We start from the raw sequence: 12,714 nt of genomic DNA, 5'->3' as shown, positions 1-12,714 counted from the left end.
CATTTTTTTGGTAGTTACGGTAAAGCGACATAAAGCGGTTCCTGATTCATATTGAAGGCTGTAGTCCTCGACATGTGTCAGTTGTGTACACGAGTATGAAGTACACATCACATGTAATTACAACCATGGCAACTACACAACCTAGCATCATTCTGTTATTCAGTGGGAAGCGAAAGTCAGGAAAGGACTATGTGACAGATTTAATACAGAAAAGGTAAGTTCTCTAGTTCTCTATAGCCCTGTCGCGTGAACAGATTAAACTCGGTAATAAAGATGCTTTTATTTTATATTTCAGACTGACTGCAGAGATGTGCTGTATTCTCAGACTGTCTGCACCCCTCAAGGAGCAGTACGCAAAGGTAAGTTACACTTCTGCAACCTAACTGAAATAACTCACGTTCGTGGTGCAAAATAAAGTACACTGACTACCTGACAGTCCTGTCGTCGAGCCCAGTTGTAAGAGCAACAAATAATACCTCACTTCTAGTTGATCATTTGGAGAAGTGGCAGAAGGTAGATTATTATTTTATTTTTTTTTAGATGAATCATCTGTTGATCTGCATTTAAATCATCAAAAATGCTGCAGAATATCTATTGCAAACAGCATGGATCAAAGATTGTCAGAGAAATCAGTCAAGTTCGGTGAAGGAAAAATCATGGTTTGGGGTTACATTCAGTATAGGGGCGTGCAAGAGATTTGCAGTGGATGGCAACATCAACAACCTGAGGTATCAAGACATTTGTGCTGTACATTACATTAAAAACCACAGGAGAGGGCAAATTCTTCAGCAGGATAGCGCTTCTTCTCATACTTCAGCCTTCACGTCAAAGTTCCTAAAAGTAAGCAAGGTCAAGGTGCTCCAGGATTGACCAGCCAAGTTACCAGAACTGAACATTATTGAGCATGTCTGGGGATGAAGATGGAGGAAGTCCTGAAGATGAATCCAAAGCAATCATGATGATCTCTGGGAGTCCTGCAAGAACGCGTTCTTTGCCATTCCAGATGACTTTATTAATAGTCCTCCAAGCTCATGATGGAGTCATACACAATATTCATTATTTTCCACTGCAGCATGACTTAATATTCTATACTGGACATTATTTCTGTTAATGACAAGACTTTTGTCTAAGCAAAGTCAGACCTTAATTAAATAATTAAAAATCAAGGCATGATCATATTTTATTTTGCTAAAATAATCATAATCTAGACGCCTTTGCCTTTCATATAAGCCACTTTCTATACCAAGTGATCAACTATAGATCAAGTTATTATTTGTTGTTCCTAAAACTTGGACAGGCGACAAGACTTTTGTCAGGTAGTGTACACTACAATTAACAAGTGATAAGAACAATGAATAAAATTGTAATTAACACAAAAAAATGACTATAAACATATTATTTATTTTACTGTTTGAATAAAATGCAGCAATATATTTTGTTTATGGTGGTTCATTCCGCTGTGGCGCCCTCTGCTGAAGGAAAGTGATTAAATGATGTACAAAAATCCTAATTTTCACAAATAAGTGTATTTTTTTATTCAAGTACAGTTCAATAAATGATCATCTTGAACTTATTATTAAAATATATTTAAACATGCTAACAATTTGTTAAAAATGCTGTCAGTGATTTGAAACTTGTGCAAACAACAAGCTAAAACTTGTTAGCAGTGTGTTAAATGCTAGCAATGTGTTCAAACATGATATCAAAGTTAGCAACATGCTAAAGCATGCTTATCTAACTATCCATCCATCCATCCATCATAAAAAAAATTTAAATATTAGATTTAGGCGCCCAATTTGACAATAATCATATTATTTATTTTACTGTTTGAATAAAATGCAGCAATATATTTTGTCTATGGTGCTTCATTCCACTGTGGCGCCCTCTGCTGAAGGAAAGTGATTGAATAATGTACACAAATCATAATTTTTACGAAGAAGTGCACTTATTTATTCAGGTACAGTTCAATAAATGATCATCTTGAACTTAAAATATTATTAAAATATATTTAAACCTGCTAGCAATTTGTTACAAAATGCTATCAGTGTGTTAAAACTTGTGCAAGCAACAAGCTAAATCTTGTTAGCAGTGTGTTAAATGCTAGCAATGTGTTCAATCATTATATCGAAATCAGAAACGTGCTAAAGCATGCTTATCTATCTATCTATCTATCTATCTATCTATCTATCTATCTATCTATCTATCTATCTATCTATCTATCTATCTATCTATCATAAAAAAATCTAAATATCAGATTTAGGTGCCTAATTTGGCTATAAACATATTATTTATGTGAATGATTGAATAAAATGCAGCAATATATTTTGTCTATGGTGGTTCATTCCGCTGTGGTGACCCCTGCTGAAGGAAAGTGATTGAGTATATTGTCCCTATTCTCTGAACAATTTACACAAATCATAATTTTCACAAATAAGTGTACTTATTTATTTTAGTACAGTCAAATAAATGATCATCTTAAACTTAAAATATTACAAAAATGTAAACATTTTTACGTTAGCTTACTTAAAATTAATAATCTCTACAAAAGTGTGCCATGAGGTTAAAGAGAAATGTTTTAGCGTTCAATATGAAAAATCAAATACCAACTATCAGTCTGTAAACAGAAGAAAAAAACAACAACAGTAGACTTTAGGACTGAACGATATCAGATAAATCTTATGATATTTTGTTTTGCTGTGATATATATTGCGATATCAATATATCGTTTCACCCGATGACTTGAATAGCTCTGTTTGAAAAGACTTCATTAATTTAGATAGACTAGGGTGAACAAGTCTTTTTCTATGCGTTACATCTGCAAAAAATTGAATAAATTAACCATATATAATAGGGCTGCACGATACATCGTTACAGCATCGAAATCGCGATGTGCTCTATATATATATATATATATATATATATATATATATATATATATATATATATATATATATATATATATATATATATATATAAGCCATATTATTTTATTTATTTTAAAGTTAATTGTTGGTAATTATTAGAACAAGTTTATCTTATCCAATATTTATTTGTTTTATAACATGTTTATTTTTTTTTTTTAACCACTCAGGGGGTTAGTGTTTAGCTGTTTTTATATTTTTACAATTTTGTGACAAGATATTTCCTTCTGTTTTGTAATTGTTGTAATAAAAAAAGTTTGTAATTGTTGAATAAAAAGTTAAATGACTTATTTTGTCACTCGTGTCAATTCCTAAATGTGATAATAAAGTGTCATCTTTACATTTACCAAATGAGCTCACCTTTATCACAGTAAAAACAACATTTAGTATTAATATCACAACATTTTAGATCCTTGATTTATCTGAATTGACGGTTAAGTCATATTTTTTATAAACAACCCAAAAGAAACTATAAAAATGTTTGTTCAGTGTTTTTACTTATTAATTTTTTATATTCTATGAAAATGCTTAAATTACCCAAATTATTATAGAATTATTGATTATTTAATTTTTGAGCAGTTCAAAACTCCCGATTCTGAATTTCTAAACATCGCAATATATATCGCAGGGAAAAAAAATATCGCAATGTCAATTTTTTCCAATATCGTGCAGCCCTAATATACAGTATAAGTACGACAGAGGACAAATAAAGGTTAAATAAACAGTGCGTCTTGGTTATCTGACCTAACAGTATTCAAATATAAAAATTGAACAGTCAAACGTAAAATAACTTGGTCATCATTTTTTAAATATTTGTATATTGTAAATAATCTTATCCTGCAGTGTGACTGTTGCGGATACAAACCTTGTGATATTGATGCTCAAACGATATATTGTTCAGCACTTGTAGATTTTGTTAAACAGTGTGTGTATATTCTTAGATGCTAGCTCGGTTCAACTTTTTACAGTAAAATGTATAATATAATGTGTGTTTATGGTTGTAGTTGAAAAAAAGGGTTATTTTGTGGCATATTATTTTTCTATATGATCACTTTATTAGAATTAAGCTGCTGTATTTCTGATAATCAGGATCATAATCTGGACTATGAGGAGCTGATGGGTTCTGGCCAATATAAGGAGAGCTATCGCGCTGACATGATCCACTGGGGTGAGATGAAGAGACAGGAGGACTCTGGTTTCTTCTGCAGACTGGCCATCAAACACGCCACGCAGCCCGTCTGGGTATGACAACATCCTGTCATCTCGAGATCAATCTTTCTGTCTCTTTATTTATCTATCTATCTATCTATGGCCTACAAATTTGACTTGATGCTATAAAAATGTTAAATCATACTTGTGCAAATTGAATCTCTAAACACAAGCAGACTTTTCATGACCAATGTTTTTAATCTCAGCTCCACATGAAAAGACAAGCACCTCACCCAAAATGCTAAAGCTAAAATGTGTTAGCAATATATTAAATGCTAGCAATATGCACAAAATGTTTTATCAGTTCTACCCGTGTGTGAAAACTTGTTCTAGCAAAAAGCTAAAATGTGTTAGCAAGGTGTTAAATGCTAGCAATATGTTCAAAAATGTTATCAAAGATCTAATACAAGTTAGCAGCGTGTTAAAGCATGCTAGTGTGATAAAAAACAAGTTAACAATGTCCTAAACATGTCTAACTAGCTATCTAGCTAGCTATACCTACAAAGTATATGGACATGATGCTGAAAGATGCTATAAATATGTTATGATACTAGCCACAACAAACACAATAGCAGTATTCCAAAACATGCTAGCAATGTGTTTAAATGCAAAGTGCAATCTTTAAAACTTGCGCTAACAACAAACTTAAACTTGTTAGCATTAGTGTTAAATGCTAGCAATGTTTTCAAATATTATAGCAAAGTTCTAATACAAGTTAGCAATGTGCTAAAGCATGCTAATGTGATTAAAAACAAGGTAGCAATGTGCTAAACACATCTGTCTGTCTGTCTGTCTGTCTGTCTATCTATCCATCCATCCGTCCATCCAGGACATGATGGTAAAGATACTATGAATATGTTAAGTCATACTAGCCATAACAAACATATTAGCAGCATTCCAAAACATTCTACTAGTGCGTTAACTTGTGCTAGCAACTTGCTAAAACTTGTTAGCAATGCGTTAAATTTAGCAGTATGTTCAAACATTATATCAAGTTCTAATACAAGCTAGCAATGTCATGCTAAGGACATTGTGCTAACTGTGTGTAGCATATTTAGCATCAAAGGACATGATGCTAAATATGCTACAGTTATGTTCAATCATACTAGGCCAAAAACATATCAGTAGCATCAGAACATCCTAGCAATGTGCTACAGATGCGACCAGTGTGTTAAAACTTGTGCTAGCAACGAGATAAAACTTGTTAGCAGTGTGCTAAATGTTCACAATGTGTTTAAATATTATATCAAAGTTCTAATGCAAGTTAGAAACGTGCTAAAGCATGCAAAATGTGATAAACACATATCCCATATTCAGATAATCAGCGACTGCAGAAGGATGTCAGATGTGCAGTGGTTTCGTGAAGCATTTCCTAATAAGTGTGTGTGTGTTCGGGTGGAGGCGTCTGAACAGACCAGATCAGAGAGGGGTTGGAGATTCACCTCAGGTAAAGATGCTACAGCAAACTCCATAAACACACACACATCAGAAGAGTTGTGTTGATCTGATGGAGTGGTTGTGTGCAGGTATAGACGACGCTGAGTCCGAGTGTGGTTTGGATGAGGGTGTGAAGTTTGACCGTATCATTAGGAATGATGGATCTGATGACATTCTGGAGAAACATCTGGACGAGCTTCTGTCATCGGTCAGGTCACAGGTGGACTTCAAAACACACACAATAACATCATAACGGATTCATGAAAACTGATTTATGGACATTGTTGGAGAACGCACAAACTCTTGAATGGAAATCTCTTGTCATCATCTTGTTCTCACTCTTTCTTTTGTTTGTTCTTTTTTAATTTGGTCACACTTTATTTTGATGATCTGTTTGTTGAGTTTAAGTTACATTGCATCTGCATGTCAGCTAATTCACATTAGATTATTAGTAGACTGTTAGGTTTGGATTGGGGTTAGTGTACGTTAATGTGCACTTGCAAAGTTTCTTACAGTCTGTTAAATGTCTGTTGAAGGAGCAGTATCAACATATTAAGCAGTCTGCTAATACTCAAATGGACCATCAAAATAAAGTGCTAACGATTTATTTTTCTTTACAACAGTTTATGGATGTGGTTCAAAGGGGTGCAATAGTGATACAAATTAATACTCCATATTTTGGGGTATGTTTTCAATATCAGTTATCAGTTAATATTTTGAACCCTTATGTGCTGTTGGGGACGTTTTCATCCACTCTGGGGGGATTTTGAGTCTTAAATTGATTATACGTTTTTCTGTTTTAGCTAGCAGAATGATTTTTAGTGACAAATCATATTTTGAAACATTTTGTGAAAATGCTTTGAATTTAAAAAAAACCTCAACGATACACTCGGGTCAAATTTACTACCCTTTTGTAATGTTCAGGATGAAAACATCCTCTGAATTAAACTGCTGTAAAAATGCATCAGAAAAAAAAAAATTCTAAATTTTTTGCATATCTGTTAAGGCTGGTTTATACTCGATGCGTTCGCAGCGAATGTGACGTCATCGCAGTGTTTGTGGAGGTTGCGCTTTGGGTTTCGCACAACTTTTTAAAGGCTGATTTATACTTTCGGCTGGCGCCACGTCGCGGACCTCCGCTGACTGTGCATGCACCCCACGAAACAGACGAGGCTTTTATACTTGACATGCTCGCCTATGAATTATTCTTTTAAATGACAGGGGGCAGTCAAAATAAACTGATTGTAAAATCAGACGGATAAACGGAGAAGTAGAAGCTTGCCGGAACTACATCATATCATAAACATCATTCAAGATTGTTAATCTAATTATTTTTATTTATTATTTTAATGATTATAAAGTTTTTTATAACAATTCAAGATTTTTAAAATCAAACTTTGATGCATCACTTGCTTTTGTTCTTATCTCGGGCAGTTTTACCTATTCAAGTTTATTAAAATATTAATGACAAACAAAACGAGGCAAACTTTTTTTTTTTAAATTATGACAAGAATAAAAACAAAATAAAAATCTAACAATGCATCAAAGCCAATGTTGTTATTAATCATGTCCAAGACTGTGATAAGAGGGGGGAAAATCCAGTCCACAATTACTTTTTGTGTGTGTTTTTCACCAAATCAGTGACATCATTTATGAACTTGCCAATTTAAGAGTTGAAATCCTGTGATCATGTGACAGTTTAGTAGTGTTGATCGGGACTGAGGTTGATTAACAGATTATTTCAGTGGATGTTTTAATTCCAAACATAACAAAAGGGTAGTCAATTAAAACAGTGCACAAGGGTTCAGTATATTTTGTGATTGTGCATTGGCTGATAGGCCTATTATATATGACCTGTGGATATATAAATATGAAACTTAAAGAAGGCCAGTAGGTGAGTCCCTGTCTCAACTTGAATAATTTATTCAGATGATTTATACTGATTCAATAATAAACTGCAAATGACTCACTTTCAGAATGAATCATTGAATTATAGACTCAATCGACTTATTTAAATAACAAATGCCTTTACTAATGTTTTTCTCCAGCTTTGTATGGTAATATTTTTGGTGATGATACAGAATAAACATATAATTGTACCATTACACTGAAAAAAACATCGGATCAACTTAAATTGCTTTATTAGTTTTTTTTTTTGTTTGTTTTTTTTTTGCAAGTTTACCCAAAAATGAGGGTATGAGGGTATTTTGGATGAAATAAACGGTTTTTGTCCCCATACTATGGAGGTCAGCGGTTACCAGTTTCCAACATTACTCAAAATATCTTCTTTTGTGTTCAACAGGAGAAAGAAACTCATAAAGGTAAAGAATGAGTCGGTGAATTGAGTAAATGTTCATTTATAGGTGAACTACCCCTTAAATATTATAGGAAAACATTCCAAATATGGATGTGTTGTGTAATTAAAGAAACAGAACCAATCATCAATGCATTTATATAGATGCAGAGCAACAAAATACATGATTACAGCCGTATATTCAAACACACAGCACGATGTCAAATGAATAAAAAAAGCTATATATAAACAATGATTTAACAGCCATGTTTAAAGGGTTCTTCTCATCCCCAAACATTCAAGCATTTGTACATACACAGTATCAACAATAAGACGTTAAAAAGCTTTAGTGTGACTTGAAGTGGTCAAGGAATTCACAATCATTGTTTCCCACTTCTGTTATCAATATCAACATGAATATCCTCTTCAGCAGTACAGGAGAAATCCTCCACTGTTTATAATTTATAAGCGTTTTCTTGGAGGTAAACTGTGGCATTTAAAGTCCTTTTCAAGTTCCTGCCAAATAACCAGGGCCTTCAATGTGCTACATTTATTAATCCTCAGCATAATGTCGCTTATTTTCAGCAGATGAAAAGCATGTGCATGAAGCATGCCAACAACGTCAATAATATAGTTAAACGTTACAATCAACAGCCTGAAACACGTGTCTAAGGTCAGCATGAAACCAGAATACCTTCAAAAGTTTCCTTCATCTCTACCTCAGCATTTAGTCCTTTCATTAAAGTAAAAATACACCATAAACCCGTTTAAATAGCACAATTGAAAATGTTGTAACAGTGAAAATCTTTTTATAAAGACTTACTTGTTCTAAACTATGTTTAATATAAAATGTTTAACATTTTTCTACAGAGTAAAGGCCTGTTCACGCCAACACAAATTTGGTATGTTTTTTTTTTTGCACGCAATTTGACTGTTCAAGTAACGTATAAAAACAGCAAACAGTCTGAATGAAAATGCACAAATCGCACCAAATGGCTCTTTGAGAGCAGGTGGTGCTTATAGAGAACGCAGAAATACCCTGCTCATCCAGTAAATCTCATTAGTTAGGCACTATTATTCACAGTGTGATAAAAAATAGATACAAATCCAGCACTTTAAAAATGCTCAGTTGAAAGGGTTAGTTCACCTTGAAATCAAAATGTCATTCCAAACCCACTGGTTTCTCTTCAGAATACAAATTAATCTGTGTAAAATGATATAGCTGAAAACGGAAAGGTTTTCCACTGAAATGCCTACACAACAACGCTTCTAAAACGATCTACATTTACACATATGTGCATAAACATCAAAACGAGCTTTATTATGTACGCTATAGTGGTGTAACGGATCACAAATCTCACAGTTTAGATCACATTATGCAGGGACAATAAGGACTGCCCGATGGCCCGGGGCCAGCTTGTGAGACACTCGGGACAGTAGACAGGATCATTACTGGCCTGATTGGGCCAGTGCTGCCTTGTCACTGTAACCCCGCAGAGCGAGTGGGTTACATCGCTAAAGTTTAATTTGCCTGCGACTATTTGTCAATAGCATGCAAATACAGAATTGAGAAACAGTTTGGATTTTTAAGCCTTCAAATGCTACCTGATGTCCTAAGCACTATATTACTTTTTGGTTCCTCTTATCTGATTGGATGTTGTAAGCACGTTATTTTTTTCCATAACAACCAGTACAGCAAAGAGACGGCAACATCAAATGATGATGCTAAAAGAAAAGGTTTGTTTTTAACTTCTTTAAAGCAGACATTGCGAGGGTACATCACGACAAAAAAAAGAGATGATGTTTTGTACAGTTTGCCATCAGTTTGGCAGGTCAGCCACTTTTGTATTGCAATAAAATATCTGCAAATTTTCCATACCGCTACTTTTGTTTGCATAACACTTTGAATTTTGCTCATCATACATTAATTAACATTTTTATAATATTTAGATTCTAGATTCACACATTTTTTTAAATGTGAGGCTAAGAAATAGCTATATTTTTTTTGTTGGACCAGTGAAAATATTGGCAGGGCAAGTAAAAATCAGAACCACTGGTCCGATCGGGCCAGTAGAAAAAATCCTTAGTGTTGAATCCTGTTATGGCTTTTGAGTCTTGGATTGGACCATTTTTTGGAAAAAAAAATAAAAAGAATAAATAATCAGCTGAATGAAAATAAGTGGTAAAATATATTTAGACTGTGAAAAATTCACTCTAACTACTACTGTGCTGATAAAGCTAAATGTAGAAATCTTACATTATAATATGTACAACCCATATTTATTTTTAGCCTCATTTTCATTAAATGATTCAGTTATTCACTTATAAAACTTCGTTTCATTGCTAGATGTGTTATTTTTGAAGAATTATTCAGTGGCATATTGATGTTGATTGCTTCTTGTCGCCACCTATTGGTTAAATAGTGTAATTGCTGCTTACAACTTCCATTTTTGTTGTTTTAATCTTTACTATGAACATCAGTGGTTTCATCTAAACTATAAACTGTTCTCCCAGTACTTCTGTGTCATTAGACTGTTTGTGATTTTTGCGTTTTCAGATTTGAATACAGCGATTGGAAGGATTATTAAACATATGCAAGTCACCACGTTTATAATTTTTGTTGTGTGGGTGTTGAGATCCCGACCTTTTAATGATCAATCGTGCAGCTTACACTGAATGCATTAATGCAGGCTAAACAAGTAGTGACAGAAAACACCTTTAATAACCTAAGAAACCCACCACATCTTGGGGTTTTGTTCATGAGTGAGGTAAGGATGGAACGTGAGATTGACAGGGGGATTGGTGCAGCGGCAGCAGTAGTGCGGTCTATGTACCGGTCTGTTGTGGTGAAGAAGGAGCTGAGCCGAAAGGCAAAGGCTCTCGATTTACCGGTCAATCTACGCTCCTCCTCTCATCTGTGGTCATGAGCTTTGGGTCATGACCGAAAGGACAAGGTCTCAGATACAAGTGGCTGAAATGAGTTTCCTTTGAGAAGTGACAGGGCGCACTCTTATAGATAGGGTAAGGAGCTCTGACACCCAGGAGGAGCTCGGAGTAGAGCTGCTGCTCCTCCACATTGAGAGAAATCAGCTGAGGAGGTTCGGGCATCTGTTTCAGATGCCTCCTGGACGCCTACCTAGGGAGGTGTTCCAGGCATGTCCCACCGGGAGGAGGCCTTGGGGAAGAACCAGGACATGCTGGAGGGACTATGTCTCCCGGCTGGCCTGGGAACGCCACGGGATCCCCCCGGAGGAGCTAGAGGAAGTGTCTGGGGAGGGGAAGAAGTGGCCCCGCTACAAATGTCCTTCAGTCAAGAGCATGAATGAGGGTTTTTGTAATTTTTTGTTTGACTAATGATGATGAAAACAGTCGGCACCAGGAATATAGTGTACTGTCGCTTTAAGAGCCAAACAGTTGTGATTTAGGGATTCACTTTCACAAGCCGTGAACTCTGCATGTTCAATTATTTCTTCATAATAAATGGGGTTAATGTGGAAAAAACACTAAATTGCTGCTTTTTTGACATATTTGCATGACCATTTTAGGCACTCGTCTAAAGATGACCACCGTCTGAAAGGCTAAGAACATGGACTGAGTTCTCTTTCATGCTTTTAAAAACATGAATGACTCGAATACATGTCAAGAAATGAAGCAGAAGTCACGTTACATGATTTCACTGTTTTCCATGTGAAACTGAGCTTTGAGAGTAATGAATGCAGTCTGCTTAAAGGTATTACTCGATAAGGGTTTTGTCTTGATTGAGGCTTTTTCATGATCGTTGGAGGCCAAAATTGAATTTTGATAAATTACGCAACCCTAATTATCATTGTTGCGTATGTTTGTTTGCGCTTGCCTTTAATCTACACCTGTCTAAGCACACAGTATGATGTCATCGTTTTCGGCCTTTTGTTTTCCAGTGTTTACACGGACATAAATAACGGCAGTGTATTCAAAAGCATTCACTTTCAAATGTACAGTTTGCGTTTTCAATCTCAAAAATGACATTGTAATGTAAACTAACAGCTTTTAGGCTGAAGATGTTGTTGTGTAACCAAAGATATTTAGATAAAAAAAAACTGAGAGATTTCTATGCGTCATTAAATTAGTCCATTAACCCAAAGCAAAATTCTTGACACTTCAAAGTGTTCAAAAAGAAGCAAATGATGACAGGATTTTGATTTAGGGGAACTAATCCTTTAACAGCAAGTCTTTTTTCTGTGTCGTTCTGAACAGACCCATTAACAGTCATTGGTTCAGATTCAAATGATTATCACACTGGATTGTTTTTTTGCATGAAACATTTGTGGTGCTGTGAACAGGCCTCGAGTCAGACGTGACTGATGAGGTGGCTTTCTAGAGTTTTGGAGGAGGTGAAGTCTGATTCTGCCAGTTGAGCTGATGTTAACTGTGAGCTTCAGTCCCGCACTCACTCTCCTCGGGGATATCCTGCAGATCTGAAAACCAGAAAGAGCACGGAGATGTTTGACAATTTAACACATTTAACAAAATTTATTTCAGGCTGAATCTCATACTAACATCCCCTGTTTTACATTGTGACACAATTAAGCACATTTTACCTGTTTTAAATTGATATTTCCTGTTGGCTACGCTTCAATTCAAGGTTAGAATATTTGTAAGCTTCCTGATGCATACAACAGTGAAGAAATTAACTATTGAACAGCACCATTTTTCTACGAAAACATGTTTCTAAATTTGAAATGATGATCCCGTGTGTGCAAAAGACAAAATATGTGAATGGCAAATACAGCTTTCTTCTTAGAATAAGAATATGTTGATCAGAGCTTTCTGATGTACACTACACCTACCGAGTAAAGGTAGTGTTGGCAGTGGAAA

At 34.9% G+C, this 12,714-nt stretch overlaps 2 protein-coding genes across 3 annotated transcripts in view; one reads left to right on the top strand and one right to left on the bottom strand.

Annotated features, from left to right (window-relative positions):
• Positions 1 to 43: 43 nt before the first annotated feature.
• On the top strand, positions 44 to 7,080 carry pmvk (phosphomevalonate kinase). Its single transcript, NM_001083579.2, is given in 5 exon segments — positions 44 to 214; positions 296 to 359; positions 4,011 to 4,163; positions 5,448 to 5,577; positions 5,657 to 7,080. Coding segments are annotated over 5 exon segments (600 nt in total). The 5' UTR covers positions 44 to 125; the 3' UTR covers positions 5,821 to 7,080.
• A 923-nt stretch (positions 7,081 to 8,003) lies between these two features.
• Positions 8,004 to 12,714, bottom strand: part of arhgef2b (rho/rac guanine nucleotide exchange factor (GEF) 2b) — a 70,848-nt gene continuing 66,137 nt past the window's right edge. For both annotated transcript variants that reach the window (XM_021472949.2, XM_021472950.2), the window contains exon 21: positions 8,004 to 12,314. In XM_021472949.2, the coding sequence (XP_021328624.1) occupies positions 12,262 to 12,314 (53 nt within the window). In that variant the 3' untranslated portion in view covers positions 8,004 to 12,261. The remainder of the gene's footprint in view (positions 12,315 to 12,714) is intronic.

Source organism: Danio rerio, chromosome 16, assembly GCF_049306965.1.
Source record: "Danio rerio strain Tuebingen ecotype United States chromosome 16, GRCz12tu, whole genome shotgun sequence".
NCBI classification, from domain to species: Eukaryota; Metazoa; Chordata; class Actinopteri; order Cypriniformes; family Danionidae; genus Danio; species Danio rerio.
Note: the sequence above shows the minus strand (reverse complement) of the source record. Positions and strands in the feature narration are given on the sequence as shown.